This window comes from Notechis scutatus, chromosome 3 (genome assembly GCF_049901735.1).
Source record: "Notechis scutatus isolate UNSWTSFEM ecotype Mainland chromosome 3, rNotScu1.2, whole genome shotgun sequence".
Lineage (NCBI taxonomy): Eukaryota > Metazoa > Chordata > Lepidosauria > Squamata > Elapidae > Notechis > Notechis scutatus.
Window position 1 is genome coordinate 167770507 of NC_142011.1, and position 17176 is coordinate 167787682.

At 37.7% G+C, this 17176-nt stretch overlaps 3 protein-coding genes across 4 annotated transcripts in view; 1 reads left to right on the plus strand and 2 right to left on the minus strand.

The window, feature by feature from the left end:
- Positions 1-2140, plus strand: part of SPIDR (scaffold protein involved in DNA repair) — a 204410-nt gene extending 202270 nt beyond the window's left edge. For both annotated transcript variants that reach the window (XR_015748893.1, XM_087961704.1), the window contains 3 exons: positions 344-458; positions 812-865; positions 1336-2140. Coding sequence is in view for 1 of the 2 variants with exons in the window: in XM_087961704.1 (XP_087817830.1) it covers positions 344-458; positions 812-865; positions 1336-1458 (292 nt within the window). In the remaining variant the exon portion in view is untranslated. The remainder of the gene's footprint in view (positions 1-343; positions 459-811; positions 866-1335) is intronic.
- A 1960-nt stretch (positions 2141-4100) lies between these two features.
- CEBPD (CCAAT enhancer binding protein delta) lies at positions 4101-7660 on the minus strand. The gene has a single exon (XM_026670408.2). The coding sequence runs from the start codon at positions 5630-5632 to the stop codon at positions 4691-4693; it is 942 nt and encodes a 313-aa protein (XP_026526193.1). The 5' UTR covers positions 5633-7660; the 3' UTR covers positions 4101-4690.
- A 3241-nt stretch (positions 7661-10901) lies between these two features.
- Positions 10902-17176, minus strand: part of PRKDC (protein kinase, DNA-activated, catalytic subunit) — a 78541-nt gene continuing 72266 nt past the window's right edge. The window contains exons 80-86 of the mRNA XM_087961703.1: positions 16895-16987; positions 15559-15645; positions 14370-14441; positions 13745-13946; positions 12952-13140; positions 12480-12619; positions 10902-11450 (exon numbers count right to left, since the gene is read on the minus strand). Coding sequence (XP_087817829.1) covers positions 11246-11450; positions 12480-12619; positions 12952-13140; positions 13745-13946; positions 14370-14441; positions 15559-15645; positions 16895-16987 — 988 coding nt within the window. The 3' untranslated portion in view covers positions 10902-11245. The remainder of the gene's footprint in view (positions 11451-12479; positions 12620-12951; positions 13141-13744; positions 13947-14369; positions 14442-15558; positions 15646-16894; positions 16988-17176) is intronic.

Consider the following 17176-nt stretch of genomic DNA (forward strand, 5'->3'; position numbering starts at 1 on the left):
GGCTTGCTGGGCGCGCCATCTTTTTCATGAAAAAGTGCTTCGGTGAGCTTTTCGGGTAGAAAGCTCACCGGAAGCACGTTTCATCAAAAGATGGCGGCGCCCAGCTGATGCCGGGCATGGCCGCGCGCCAGCTGATGCCGGTACCGGGCCGCGGCGTCAAAAGGTTGGGGATCACTGTCTTACAGGATTGTTGCACATTGAGCTGGGAATATTTGAACAATATATTTGAATATTTGAACAATAAGTTCTAGCTTACGGTGCAAAGTGAAGAAGTCTATGAGCACACTTGGACATGGAAATTTGGGGATATATATATAAATGGTCTTTTTCTCATGTATTTCAGAGGGTTACTCTACTGCAGCCATTGCTGTGAAGTTGTAACTTCACCAGTTTTCAAGATGCATCTGGAAATCTTTTTGAATTGCCAGTCTCAATCAAAATCCACAGTAAAAATCAAGGTATTACTAGAACAATATTGTTCTAATTGAGTATTTTATTATCAGCTCTAGGTGAAGAAAGATATCTATTTTTATACTTCCACCTATCTCTGTTTGATACCACAGTTGTGTTTCCCAGAGCATAGAGACAAGGTGTAAAGCAAGCAGGCAAATAGGCAAACAAATACTCTAGATAATCTGTGGTAGAATTAAATACAGATTACTATGTGTAAGGTCTTGACCAAGAATTTTTTTTTCTGTGAAATTACAGATAACAGCGTGCAGGTAATAAAATATTTAGATGTTAGGGATACCAATGAAGTACATTATTATTTTCATAATTTTAATACTTTATTCTTTCCCTGTTACAACAGCTATTACAGAAGTCTATTTCTTCACTTCTAGAATCAGCAACCATGGATGGTGGGGTATGTGCATTTAAAATGGCAGCTTCATAATTCTAGTTCTTATGACACTCCCACCCCAACTTGGGGCCTTCTAGATGTATTAGTCCTCAGCCTCCACCATTTTCAGCTAGGGTTCATAAAGATGCAGATTCTGGAGTTAACGTGTCCCATTTGTAATATTTTGACTATATTGGCATATGAATAAAAATATAATTATTAAGTGGGTGATCTCTTGGTCTTGTGTTCAATTGAAATTCCTGGAATACCTTTGTAGAAAATTTGGCTTTCAGTTAAGTGGTTCAGAGATATTTTTATTTGAATTTCTTTAATAAAATTATTTCTCATAACTGTTAGGATTACATGGGTTTGGAGCAGTAAAAAAGCAAAAAAGCCCTTAAGAACTTTCTTTACTGAAGAGTGTTCAGCGGTATGTTGGCTAGGACAAAATGTACAAGATTATTTGTTTCAATGACTGTGCTTTATCATTGCAGAGTTATGAAGTAACGAGTGTGCTGAGGAAAGAGGTGGGGTTTTTGAATTGTTATGTCCAATCTTTAACCAGCCACCCATCTAGTTGTATTGGATTGGAAGAAATTGTTCTCTCTGAGGCCTGAAAGAATATTGTCTGCTTCTGTCTATGATTTTTGTAACATATTTGTAACTGTACTCAGTTCTTCTGTGCTGCTTTTGAAACAAACGTTTGTACCTTTTTAAAAAATACATTAGGCATGTCAGGGAACAGTAACCATGAACAAATATTAATTCAAGAGCAATTGTAATTTCAGTGAGAGGAGTTAAATGCACATTCTTAAATATTTTCTCATTAAATTAATGAAATGCACATACACAGGTGTCTGGTTCTGATATAACACGCAAAAGGAAACCTATTTTTTTCCAGCAGTTGTTTTGTTTGTTTATTCTGGAGGTTATATTTTGTAATGAGTCCAGGGGTTGAAATAATTTTTGACTAACTAAATGTTAAATGTGAGTTTTTGAAAGGTTTTGAAATTAACTTCCAAATTGTTAATTTAGAGATACATTTTTTAATTAACTCACATATAAATATTATTCAGGATTTCATGTAGGATAAAGTGTTCAAACCTGATGTAGTGTCTGACCTGACGTAGCACCTATTTTTTATCATTACAATTAAATATTACGAAAGAAGAGTATATGTTAACACGGGCATATGTACAGCAATAATTATTTAAATAAGGAATTATTTAGATCTTGTATTTTTTAAAACTTTCTATAAAATAGATTAACATATTGTAATTAAAATGGTTATACCTTCTACTTGTACATTTTGATTTATGGACGAAATTATATTTGATGCTGAAACACTGGAATCATTTAGTATCTGATTCAAATTCCTGTAATTTCTTTTAAACAGAACTTGGCATGCATGGGATTTCCTGTTATTTGCATAAAATATTCCCATACTCAGCAGCTGGATCTGGATTTTTGTGTTTACAAGATGTAGTTGTGAAGGACAGATGTGTGGGACAGGGATATGTTGAGGGATCTGGGATCTCGGTTGACTCTAGCTAATTGTATTGAGTGGGTGACTAGGTGACAGTTAGCCAAGTGAAATAAATTTAGGTGCTGTAGAGAACAAAATGTTTTCTGTTGAGGACATCCTGATAGACAGAAAGGCAGAGAATGAAGAGTTTAAACACATCATGGTACAGGTAATCCTTGGCTTACAAGTGAACTCAAAATTTCTATTGCTAAGTGAGGCAGTTAAGTGAATTTTGTTCTGTTTTACAACCTACCTTGCCATCAACCTTGTGAATCACTGCAGCTATTAAGTGAATCTGGCTTCCCCATTGACTTTACTTGCCAGGTCACAAAAGGTGATCACATGACTCTGGGACACTGCAACTCTTACAAATCCAAGCCTGTTGTCAAGTGCACAAATTTTGATCACATGGCCTCAGGGATGCTGCAAGTTTTAAGTGTGAAAAATGGTTGTAAGTCACTTTTCAGTGCTGTTAACTTCAAATAATCAGTAAACAAATAGTTGTAGGTTGAGGACTACCTGTGTACAGATTGTCCTCGACTTACAACCATTCATTTAGTGACCTTTTATAACAGCATTGAAAAAAGTGACTTATGACCGTTTTCATATTTACAAGCGTTGCAGCATCCAGTCACATAAATCAAAATTCAGGCACTTGGCAACTGGCATGTATATATAATAGTTGTGCTATTCTGGGGCCAGATTTGCTTAATGACTGTATGATTCAACAACTGCAATGATTTGCTTAACTGTGACAAAAAGGTCATAAAATGAAGCAGAACTCACTTAACTACCTTGCTTAGCAACAGAACAGTTGTGGTCATAAGTCAAGGACTACCTGTATTTTGAACTTTATAGGTAGCTTTGGAAGCCATGGCTGTTATGCCTTCTCTTTGTATCTTGCTGCAGAAGAAAATGCATGTGATATATACGAAGTTTCATGTAATCTTAAAAATGTTTTTAAAAACCTTTTCTTAAGCATGTAAATCAGAGCAGTGGAATTATCTTGTAACATCACCATTCCAAATCTCACCCTTCTCTCGTGTACTTTTTTTAGAAATAGTCCAGTGTGATTTGCAAATAAGACAAAATAACTTTTATTTTTTCCTGTGGAAAAATCCTTGGACAAATTTTTGAAGCTTTGTTCTCACAGTTGATCTTTTTCTACCAGTTGGAATACTTTTCCAGTGCTAATTACTTACACTATTTAGAATTTTTTCTCAGCCTGGTTAATCTCATGCCTACTCCCAATTTGTTATTGCATTGCAATTTCACAATACTGTGTATTAATCTAATAGTGGCATTTGGCTCAAAATATTTTGTGCAAACACTCTCTTTTTTGGACATGGGTGTATTTCCATTACCTGATGATTTTTATGCATCTCTATAAAAATGGAATTTTTACCTATGGAAATAAATTTCTTTACAGTCTGAAGCTGTAACAAATTCAGTGAGGAACCTTTCCAGGCAGCATGGGACCCTCCTTTAGGTAGTTGGACCCTATATGAAGCTAACTATATCCAAGAGCAAATCACAGGTTTTCCATTAACTATTCAATCACAGCACCTATGTATCTTCTGCTTGTATTTGCACTTTTAAAAGTATTCAATAACTATATAATTGACATTTAAATGCCTTTGAGGAAATACTGACCATGGCACTTTATCATTCATCTGGATGGTACACTTACGTTTTGCTACATTCCCTGTACATCACAACAAATACGAAGTCAAATACATTTCAAGGGATTTTTATTTTTAGAAATGCTGTAAAAATTTTATATAAAAGTTTGAGCAAGCTCAGTCAACTTTTTCCTCATACTATTTATAATAAAAAGTGTTTGAAAAGTCTGAAAAATCATTTCTTACAAAGTACCATAGCTGCATCAACCAAAGGGGAGGGGAAAGGGAGGATGATCATTATAAAAATAATTTAGGAGAAAAGTCGGTTAGCTTCTCTTTCGTTTAAAAAAAAAAACTTTTTGGCAAGTTTTGTGGTTAAAAAGCCCCAAGCTTAGCCCATTCAAAAAAAAAAAAAAAAAAGCCAAAACACACACGCACGCATACAGGTTGTTAACCCCTCCCCACTCTGGCGCAGTTCAGTCCGGCCTTCCAGGCTAGGTTTCTTGCATGTGGGAAGAGGCGAGGCAAGGAGTGCCCTCCCTCCGCGCACCTTTGGCACAGTCCCCGGGGCAGCCCGAGTCTTCTAGCCTGCCCTCCCCCCGCAGCCCCCGCTACAGTTTGTGCGACTCGCGCTGAGGTATTCATGAAGAAGTTCAAAGTCTCTCGTTTATGGGCGGCCGTGGCGGCCCTGCCTGCAGCCGTTTACCGGCAGTCCGTGACCGAGGAGGGCTGCAGGAAAGAGGCGTTGGGCAACTGCTTGAAGAAGTGTCGGAGGCTAGTTAAGTCCCGGCTGAGTTGCTCAATCTTCTTATGCAGCCTGTCGTTCTCGGCGGACAGCTCGACCAGTTTCTGCTGCATCTCTTGGTTGCGGCGCTTCGCTTTGTCGCGGCTCTTGCGCACCGCAATGTTGTTGCGCTCCCGCCGCTGCCGATACTCCGGACTAAACCTGTCCACGCCCTTTTTGCCCGACCGCTCTTTGCACCCTGACGACGACGAAGCTGAAGAGCGGCTGCTATAGCTGGACGGCGAGGCGCTGCCCGGAGGTTCTGGGGAGGTGGGCGGCGTGGGTTGCCCGTTCAAGTTGACAATGGTTTGGGCGCAGGTCGCAATCTGGGAGGGCAGCAGCGAGCCCGATGCCTCCTCGCCCCAGTCTGGCTCTTGCTTGACGGCGCCCCGAAGCGGGCCGGGGAGGACGCTGGCGTGCAACAGGCTGGCCAAGGCGCTCCCTCCGGACGGTGGCGGCGGCGGTGCCGGCAAGTAATCCCCGTAGCCCCCGCTGCGCTCGCCGCCCTTGTGGTTGCTGTTGAAGAGGTCGGCGAACAGCTCGTCGTTGCACAGCTCCAAGTTCGGCACGGCCGCCATGGAGTCAATATAGGAGCTGAAGTCGATGGCGCTCTCGTCCTCGTACATGGCCGGTGCGGCGGCACTCAGCTCCGCCAGGTCGCGGCTGCCGCTGCTCGGAGCTGAACACATCCCCCCGGACTCTTCGCTCGCCTGGGCGACACTCACGCTGCTCGCCTTGCAGGAGGGACTCAGACCGCCGCTGCCTTCACCCGCCTTGGCGTCGTAGAAATTGGCGGGCTCCAGAGACCAGGTTCTGTAGCACGAAAGCGAGTCCAAGGGGTCCAGGGTGGCGGCGCTCATTGCAAACTCTCGGGTCGGCGAAGTAAGCGAGAATTCAGAGGGAAGGTGAGGAAACTTAACTGGCCGTCGGTACGGCTCGTTCCTTGACCTGTGGCCTCCCCGGACGTTTCTCGCCCCCCGAAGTCTCTCAAGCTTTCGCGCCCTCGGACTACGCTTAAGAGGCCGAGATCCCACACGTGTGTTTGAAAAGGAAAACCTGGCGGCGAGGTGCACTCACGGCCCTTTATATCGACATCGCTTCTCCGGCCCCACCTCCTTTGCCCTTTCTGACGGCGGAGGGTGTGGCTGGAGAAGTCCCGGGAGGTGGAGGCAGCAGCGGGTCTGGCTCTGGGCGCCTGGACGGGGGCGGCTGAAGGAGAGGCAGCTGCTGGGATTGGCCTGCAGTACCCGGACCTCCCCTGCTACTTTGCCACCTTTGATCGGGACCGGGAAGCCAACCTAGGAGCGGGCTTTAAACCCCCCCCACCTTTCGGGAAATAAAAGACTAACGTCCTTCGAGTGGCCAAGACGGCGGGTCTGCTTAGATGGCAGCCGCCTGTCTTGGCTCAAGCCGTGGGAGCGAAAGGGCAGCTCTCTGGCCTGTCACTCTCGGCGGGTTCCTTCTGGACTTAAAAGGGGTTTCTGGGTTGAGGCAGCGAAGCAACCGGGAAAGAAAGCCCGTCCCAAGAACAACCCGGGTCCCTCCGTATAATTTGGCGGCAGACTCTTCGCCCTCCGTCCGATATTACTCGGATTGGCAATAACCCCACCCAACTCGCTCCCAAAGCAAGGAGCCTTTCGCCCACCTAATACAGTAACCCGCGGGTGGGTGGGTGGAGGTTGGGGTGTGAGAAACGGAGCGGAAGCCGTGGAAAGCGCGACCCTTACTGTGGCTGTGCTGGGAGGGGGTGGGCGGCAGAAAGTGGATCGCTTTCTGATAGCCGTCCCGCCCGTTTGTTTTTGGATTATAGGCGGCTCAGTTCTTGATCTCAGGGAGAGGACCCCCGACAGCCTTTCTGAGAAGGTGGGGAAAGAGGTTGAGTGCTAGTTTTGCCTGCCCCGTGCTGTGCAAACTCCCATTTTGGCCTTGCTAACGCCCTGCGTGTATGGTTTTCGAAGATCTCTGGAATGACCGAGTTGGTCTCCGCTCAGAAAGCCTATCTGAATCTACAGGCTCTACAGTTCAACTTGCAGTCAGCATGGAACTACGCTAATCAGGACCGCACATTTTATTGCTTTGGTGGAATTCATAAACCCACTGATATACATATGCGATCCTTCTAAAACACATCAAGCACAGAATAAGGCATGCAACTTGATGTTTGAGTGAATTCAAACTCACTTTAAAAGTGAAACACTTGCCAAATCTTTAGTAAACAGTTGTTTACCATTTTATCAGAAACTGCTAGCAAAATATGCAAGGGCTGGTTTGACAGAGCATAGCCCTGGGATTTTGTTTTGGCATTCCAATGTTTTTTGTACTGCTTTTATGTCTACTTTTAATTATACTTGCCATAGAAAATATCAATTGGTATGTCTCCATTATATATTCTCGTTTAAATATTGCCCTCTAGTGGCTAAATATTGTCTATACTGTTGTGATCCAGAATTCTTTTTCCTGCTTGGATGAGTTTTGCAGACCATAGTTGTTGCCATCTTGAGGCAATTTAAAAAATACAAAAAGGGCCTTCCCGTTTTCTCAGTTCTAATAATCAGTTTCATTCTATTTTTTTGTTAATACCATTTCATTTGTGCTTATGAATCAATATTGAGTCCTGGCAACACTGTAGACAACTCTCATGTACAATACGATTATTTTTTATTATTTCTTCGAAAGGGGATATGATTTAAGTGCCGTTAATTTAAAAAACAGAAGCCATAATGTATTGGTCCATTACAAAAAGAATCAAAATTCCATAAGGGTCTGATGTAATACTTTTATCAGAATCAACCAAATTAAAGAAAAAAATGTGCAAAATTTCTGAAGAAATCAGTGAAGAGGGCTTTCATTAGTAAAGTTGTTTTTTAAACAAAACAATAAAAGTACTATGTACCAAAACTTTACAACAGTTTTGTTCAAGAAAATATTAAAAAGTTTCTTTGTAATGTTATATCCCTCTTCTTTGTAAAAGAGGGATATATTTTATATATACTATATAAATATATGCTTTTGTATTATGTTACAACAAAAAGTATTAATGCAATTACTGTAATGTCAAGACATTCAGTACAGTAGTGACTGTAGAGCTAAGGAAGAAGCTGGCTAATGGTGAATGGAACAGATAATAAGCCTCAATTGAGAGTACAAAAAATATACATTATTTACTGCTTAAAAACATTGATATGACAATTAGTACCTGTCTGCCTAGAGAACCTCTGGTTGTTTCTGAACTACCTTAGTGGTTCCTTAACTGTACAAAACCAGCTTATAGTCTTAGTTAAGGGTAAGCATGTTCTTTATGGGAAAACTAATGATGCTGAAGAGAGGGTTTTGTGTAGCAGCTAATTCTCAGAACTGTCATCAGTGTTATAATTCATATTCCTATTTTTCCTTTGTAAAAAATATGGGCTGTATACCAACTTACAGAAGCCTTTTAATCCTTATATTCCTACCCTTCATAAGAGTAGTTTAAATTTAAAAAAGAACCACAGTATTACATTCATAAAATTTTCATAAAATTAAAATATATAATTATGCAGTTGCAGTGATATGAGCAAGGCTGGAAAGTGAATCAACAAACAGGTAAATAGAATTCATTGGTCCCTTTCCAACAGGAGCCGATTTGTATTAGAAACTGGTTTCTAAATCCTCTTCACCATATGTGCAAGGAGTATCTTTTGTGCCCAGCAGCTGTATTTGTTCTTCACAATACGCTTTGCAGCTGCGGGAAGTCTCTCAGCATGGGAATTTAAAATTCTAGATAGAAATGGAAGTCTGGATAGAAATATTTGGAGTTCTCATGCTATCATCTGCTTGGTACCTCCTAACAACTAATGTTATCAGCGTTGTTGAGACCTATTGCTGTCACTCTTTTATACTTCTGTTCATTCTTCTTTGGTTATCCAGTGCTGATAACTAATTTTTTCCCCTTTCTCATTCAGTAAGGTCAGTTTCAAACTACACATGGAATTTTCTGTATTTTAGCTTTTATTACTGAATACCCTGAAACCTTTGCTCTGTATGAAGATTTGAAAGCCACTTTTAATGACTGGATATCCCGGAGTAAAGGCAATAAATGCTTATCATAGTGCATAGTGATTAGCTTGATGATTAATCATTCTCTGGGGTAGAAAATGTACTGTACTGTCAGATATTGGCTTGATACATACTGTGTTAGATTTTCCCTCATGCTAATTATTAGCCTATCCTTGACTTTTTATTCCATTTGATTGCCTAGAGAATTTGATTCTGACAATTTTTTTTTATAGAAATGTAAAAAGAAATTGAATTTAGATAAACTAACCATGTTTAAAAAAATAAATCCAGGACGAAATGTTATATGGATAACATTCTAGTAAACATGGTATCAATTTTTACCAGACTAAATTGATTCTTATCTATTATATGTTGCAAACAGGCAATACCAATATATTTTAATCGTTTGCTAGTCTTCCGAAGAACCATCAACATCTTAAGCATTTAAGCTTGAACTAGATGTTTCTGTGTGTGCAAGGAGTCTGGCACAGCAATCACATCTATGATAAACTCTGATATTACTAGCAAATGCTTTACTATGCATGCATTATGATTAAAAACTTGGTTAAATTATAAGCTTACAACTTTGCCCTTTAAGCCTACAGGTCAAAGTGCTCAGTAAGTGAAAGATTGGGCAGAAGTACAAATTAATGCCTCATTTTAAGGCAAGTACCTGAAGTACCAAAGCTGCAGCTTTCATTTATTTTCTTCACAGTGCAATTATTTTAAAAGTAGAACACCTTCGTTGATATAAATATAAAAAGATAAGATAGTGCAAATTTGTCTCCAAGAGAAAACAATTTTAAAAATTCATTATACTCACAAACAATGCAACCAGATAGAGGGAGATCTGAAGGCAGAGGAACTGCCTTATTCCAAGGACTTGCTTACAAAAAACAGAAGAGAGGAAGGGATGGGTGTGTTTTCCCACTATATTTTTTATTAGATATCTCCCATCTTTCAGAGTGGAAAACTACTAACTTTCTATTAATCCTAAATATGGATGCTGCATAACTAGACTATATTTTAATGTCCATACCATATTGATTATATGAACTTTTTACATTGGCTTGAAAGGGTAGGTTTCACTCTATCCTAATAGGATGATGATGATGATGCTATCCATTCAGTTATGGTCCAACTCTTGGCGATTCTATGGGCAGGTCTCTCCACATTTTCCAATCTTAGCCCTAGTAAGATAGAATCCAAATGACACCCGGATGCTGCCAACTGAACTTAGACTCAACCATTCTGTTCAGAATTTGATTTTGTATGTTTTTTAAAATACAGCATGAAGTTCAGCATAGCAAATAGTCCATACCATGTTTTAAAAACTAAACATTTTGTTAGATTCAGTATTATTCAAAATATTTAGCTAATTTTGCACATAATAAAAACAGATTGATTACAAATCTGAAACAGGGTACACAAGTAAAAGTAAACCACTTCTGTGACCATTCATGAGGAACTCTTCTAAGCCGTGTTTGGGAGCATCTTTACAGATGGGCCTGATGTATCTTTCAAAGGTACCTTTCCCCTCCTCTATTGTCTGGTTTCTATAACGGGAGGTAGAACCTTATTGTCAACATATTTTATTATTTTCAGTTTCATTTTAAAACTGCACACATGTTAGAAATAACATTTCATGAGTGATCAATTTTGCTAATAATCATTAATGTCTGTGTCAAGCAGTGGTGGGATTCAATTGTTTTTTACTGTGGGTGTGACTTGGTGGGAGTGGCAGGGGAAGGATACTGTGAAATCTCCAGTCAGAGGTGGTGTCTGCCAGTTCTCCAAACTACTTAAAATTTCTGCTACCGGTTCTCCAGAATGGTCAGAACCTGCTGAATACCACCTCTGGTGTCAAGGAACGACAGAACTTGGCTGGTATGTATTTAAATGTATTCAAAGTGCTCTGTACATATCACTGCTTGTTTATAACTATTTAAATGTAGCTAAACCATATTGTGTCTCTATTCTGACACATCATAATTTACAACTATTTTTCTGTTTATGGAAGCAATAATTCAAATAAATTACTCACTTTAGCAACCATACTTATACCCATTGACAGGCAAAATGACACTCGTGAAATTAATTCAGTGTATCACAGATTTATTTAATATTCATTGTTAATATAATAACTAATTCTTACTAGCTTTTTCTAACTTTTTGAGTAATAATTTTGGGTATCTCTCCTTTCTTTAAGACCAGTAATTTAATGTATACTTGTAAAACATGTATAATTCAAGTTTTCCTAACATTACTTAATTTGAAAATCAGTTTACAGAAATACCAAGAAATATATAAAATTATATTGCTACATTACAATTTGAAATGTATGCTTTAATACTTTTTGGTTATAAAAAAATAATATCCAGTCCTTTTAGTCTTCATCTCCAGGTCAATTAAACACTGATAAGCCACAACTTTGTCTTTTACATCCAGGGTTCCCATCCTTCCCAAGTTCTGCCAAGGATATTTGGGTCAGTGGCTTGATCAATAAGGCATTTTACTTGTATTTCTTCTGCAAGTCCATCCTGTGGTTGTCTGGCACGGATGTTGAACTGTTTGCTCCCTTGTGCTACAGACACATATTCCCTGAAGGCCTCAGATTTCTCATGGCCCAGACGTAATTCATCACTTTAAAAAAAAATTGTATGTAGTACTTAGTTGACAAACCACATTTCCCCAATTACATCTTCCTGTTCCACCATATCTCTTAATAGATCTGGCATGCACCTGGCTCTGTCATTTAGGGACCTCCATTTAGCAGACCTGGTTGATTGTGGCGCCTGCGTTGCAGAATATCCTTCCCTCCCTGAGGTGGTTGGCACCATCACTCCTGACTTTCTGAAGACCACTCAAGACCGTTCTTGCCATTGGGCCTTGGGACCTCTGATAACAGGAAATCTACTAAGATGGCTCTGTTATTATTAACATCCTGTAGCCACTTATTTGTTTCAGCTGCATTTTTAATGTTTTAAAATTAATAGTTGTTATTTAAAAATTGTAATTTTTTAATTTTGGTTTATACCACCCAGAGGCACTAGTTTTGGAATTGGGTGGCACAGTACATATACTTTATTATATACAGCAACATAGGCATCACTTAGTCTTTTGTCACTCAGTAATATCTGGAGAGCCTAAGGAATGTAAACAGTTATGAGGCAATGTGTGTGTTCAAAACTCATATATTGCCTCACATATTTAAAATACTTGAAAGTGAAAGTATGTTCAATGTTTGATTTATGAGAGCTCTTACACACACACCTCACAATGCAATCTTCAAGAAACGAACATCTTATTGTTGTACAAAACAGTTAAAGACTGAAATATTTTCATCCCCAAATGTTCTTTCCTGGCCTTAGAAAAAGCATATTGTTCTGCTCCATCTTCAGAACAGGTGACTGGCTATAATTTGATGTTATATAATGGCTCATTTCAAATCTGGAACTTTTTTTGTAAAGTTTTTTTTGTACATGTATGTGATTATAAAGTATGTAACTTTTGGGGAGAATTTTATAAAGAAAATTCTCCAAACAAGTTACATACTTGAAATAAATTCATCTTAAAATAGAACATTATATTAAAATACCTATTTTTCAGGAAATAATTTTTGTATTTGCATTTTTAATTCAGAGCCACACATTTAAAATGTCAAACACATACCAGGTAATGACAGCTGGATTAGCTCCTGCCAACTTTCTTCTTGCAATTTTTACTTTTTGTAGAGGATACCAATTCACTTCATCTGTATTTATTTCCTTAGTCCATGTACCTCCTTTTCTCAACTGTTTCAGTTCAAAATTCTAAAGAGAAAAAAAGTCAATATACTGCATATTATTAATGGCAGTTATTTATCAAAATTTAAATTCCTACTTCATGTATGTATGTATGTATTGAATCTTAGGGTACACATAGATCTTCGAAATGATTTTACAAAGGAAAATAGTATTTAGCTTAAATTTCTGAATGACAAATATACTTTGCCATATTTATTTACTGAAAGAAAAGTGGGTCTAAAATGTAGGAACGAAACTATTTTAAAATTCAGTGTTTGCTTGTTGAATAGTAATTCATTTAATAACCTTTTCTCTATTTTCAGGTGTGCCAAAATTAAGTCATTAAGTCAATAGCTTACTTTCCAATCCAAAGAAGGTTCCTTTACAAATATATCCATTGTATTAATGAGAACATCTTGATTTATACGGTAGGCTCTTAAGGAATGTACCATCACACTGTACATAAGACCAGATTCTTTCATTGGCAGCATCAAATTAACAAATTGTCGAGTCAAGCGGAAAGGCATCAATTCTGGTAGTTGCAAAAACTACAAACAAAGAATAAAAATTATGAAAATAATGCATGTTAATAAACAAGGAAAGCTTTTTTTTGCTCATGGCAGAAGAGCCTGTGATTTATGAATAGCAGAAGTCAAATCATGATAAAGGAACATGGCTTCCAGTTATAAATGCATGCATTAGTATATTGTTATGTTTATACTATCTCTGATTTTTAAGACACTCAAAGAAGATATTAAACTACTAAAGGTTCAAAATAAGGGGACTGGCAAGTACTTTCCCTTTAAATTTCAAATCCATACTGCCTAGCACGAAATGTCTGTTATTGTAGAAGTGTGTGAAGAAAGTAACCACTGACCCAGAAGGCTATTTACATTTTTGGTCCTCTTAGCTACTAGAATTGTGATAGCAGAAAGAGGGGAAAAGGATGCTATGAATGGCTTTTCTTGACATGGCAAAGAGCTCAAGGGATATCATACTTTCTGTGATCAGAAAAAAAAAGCATCTTAAAAGTCCCATGGTTCCTCAAAAACATCCTTGAGCCTGTCAGGTATTTTCTACCCTGACTTCATTCATTCAATATAGCTGAAAGTATTTGCTGTAAACATTAGAATAAGGACAAAAGGAGAATACCTGTGTTGCTGAACCAAATGCATATCCAAAGTCTATTCCCACCAAGCCTCCAGTCTCCGTACTGATCATGAAGTTTGATAAATGTCGATCACCAATGCCAAGAATCCAATGGCTGATGCATAGCAGTGCGTGGGTGCTGGCAAAATGAGATCGCAGAGACAGCAAGGCTTCTGGAGTTGTACTCATTTTAACAAAGGCTTTCCTTTAGAAAATAAATAGATTTTATATTAGCTGAAGTACAACTATCTTGCAGATAATTCCTGGAAATCCCAATATTAGAAACTTGGAAAAATGGGTCCTTTTCAGACATGTAATATAAAGTGAAATAAAACAACAAAATTGGACTAATTTGCAAAATACTCGGAGAAAGGTTTTCTTTAGAAAGTATTATTTAAACATTAGACTTTTAAAAACAATTTACTCAGTCATAAGTGTGAAAAACAGTCATAAGTCACTTTTTATAGTGCCATTATAACTTTGAACAGTCACTAAAGAAACTCTTATAGGTCAAGGACTACCTGTATTGTAAGACCCCAAGTGCTCTTACCAGCAACATTCATAGTAAATATTACTATTCACTACTCGTTTCAAAGCCAAGAGCTTTGAAAGAACACCTTTACCTTACCTTAGCAAATCTTCAGGAACACGGTTTTCTCTATGCTGGAAGGACATTACTGTTTCTGTTCGGCTAGCTCTTCTGAAAATCAGAGCAAACAGTGAGAATTATAATCAGGCAAAGATGTGAATTGCAATGAAGGATTATGTAGCAACGTTTATTTTTAATTTCTGCTTATCCTGAATCTCTTATTTTTTCGCTGACAGTCTGTAAACTGCAAACTCTACAAGGATGTGAAGCACCAATAACAGTGAAAGTGTAGCACAGAGGAAATCTATTCTAAAATAATTCTTTTTTGGCATTTTAATACCAATGTTTTATAATGTATAAATGCTTGCAAAAAACACCAAAATATTTTTCTGTGGAGATTATTTTAAATGATACAACTTATGTAATCATATACTGAATGTAATTAAACAAAATTGTTCTTAATTCCAATTCTTAATACATTTTAGTTGTTACCTTTTGTTTTAACTGTGCTTTAGGTATGCTGACAGAATTTAGTCCTGCCTCATAAATGTACTTTAAGCCTATATCAATTGCTATACATAATTCAACAAGCTATTACAAACCTGTTTGGGCCTCTGCAATACAAAAATAGAAGGGACATCATTTATAAAATGATCACAAAAACTTATCACATGGAACAATTTAAGTAAATTTTACACAGCAGATGACAGATTATGATTATAGAGTCCATATTAAAGTAATTATAACAAGGCTTACATCTGATCACTCTAACTGATTTGTCTTTCCTGGAAATTTTACATCCAGGAATTGCTTCTCAACTCTCAACATAGTATAACATAAAATATAATATAGTATTACATATTACATGTGTTTCCAAGTCTTCTAAGCTAGTTCAAGTGCAAGGTTGATTCAGCTTTCCATCCTTCAGAGGTTAGTCAAATGAGGCCCCAGATTGTTGGGGGCTAATATGCCAACTAAACTGCTTAGTAGTATAAAGCACTGTAAAGCGGTATGTAAGTGCTATTGATATTTCTGTAAGTATGTGTTATGCAGAGAAATGGAGATGGGGCAAGAAGAAGGGAGCAGGTGTGGATAATCAGTCACTACAGAACTGCTGTATCTTCAGAAGCACAACAGACAGAAATATCCTATTGACAATAATTTATGTGCGTGGTGGAGGAAGGGGAACCAAAGTATTTGATGGAGAATAAGCATTTCAAAGACTTACTTGAACATAGTCATGTAACATTCAATTCTATTTCTTTCCCCCATCTTGCACAGCCAATCCTTATAGTCAGCAAAGGGACCTTGGGAGCTTTAGAGAGGGAAGAATACAAACTTAATCTATGTGCAGGCATTTATATATTATTTGAACTATTAAAAGTGCTTACTTTCTGGTTTGATTTTAGCATTGATAAATTATCTCTAAGAGGAACTAATATGTGGTCCTTTGTCTTCTGAGCGTGTTTGCTTTCTTGCAGACTTTTCATTACCAAACTAGGTAACATTATCAGTGCACTGGTGATGTTACCTAGTTTGATAATGAAATAGCTGCAAAAACAACCACTTTCAGAGACCACCAAGGATTCTAACAGTTCAATCCCAAGGTATAAATATTCTCTTTTATTTGTAATGTACTGTTTTACCAATATTCTAGAATAATATAAAGAGTAACTTTATTTGCTATGACAGTTAGCATCTGTTAATAAAACATAACCAAAAAGAATGTAAACAATTCATTGTTATCAATGCTGTATTCAATCAAGTCAGTTCAAACTGTTACAAGAACCTCCACAACTATTTAAATATCAATGGAAAAAATAGTTTATTACATAAAATCTATTCATAGAAAAATGCCAAGCACCTGGTATAAATCAAAAGACAGAAGGCTAGTGGGGCTGAATAAATATGCAGCTGATTTTGTACATTCAAGCTCAAATGAAGCTGTCAAACAAATTATGTCACAAAATATCACAAATTTTTGATAAGGGCCAGTAAGTAAAGACAAGTATTGAAATGTTGGCAAAGAGTTTTCTTTAATTTGGCCTTCATATAAGCCTACAATTGTACATGATTTGTCTATACTTTCATCATTAGTTAGCATTCATGAGAAAAAAAATACTTCCATAATGAAAAATGGCTTAGATTCTGTTAAGTTATGCAACAGTGAGGGCTCCTCATAATCCTAATTTTCTACAATAATTGCCTCCTGCTGCTATTGATCTGATTTCCACACCAAGCAAGCATCTACACAGATCTGAGTTCCAATTTAATTAAAGTTGACTTTCTAATTATTTAAACTAAAATGAAATTTAAAAATCCCTTCCTTGTAAAAAACCAGTCTGTTGATAAGAATATGGTGATAAAAAAGCCACAGGTAATAAAAATCTTAAGTAAGAAAATATATAGGTGAACTCATGCTGATTAAGCAAACAGCTTCCAATTATTATCTAGGTCAGGAAGTACTTTGAATAACCTCTGAAGATAATTCTCACCTGATCCAATGGACGTTAGTACAATGAGTAATGTTAACTGATCAGAGATACAAGTTATGCTCCGCTTACCTGTTATAACAATTCTTTTCCTGTTCAGACATGTTTTTCAAAAGGAACTCTTTTAATGTATAGGTATTCTCAAGCCATTCAATCAGTCCCAATCTGTAAAAAAAATAATTAAACTTATTTTTGTTATGAAATGGCTGTAGGAAGATGACTAGCAGAACCAGAGGGAAGAGTTAAAAGAGGCATTAGTTTAGAATCATTACAAAGTCACAACTAAGTGCAACACCCCCACCCCCAAATGCCATTGATCTAACTCTAACCAGGTGCATTAATCTGAGAAGATTC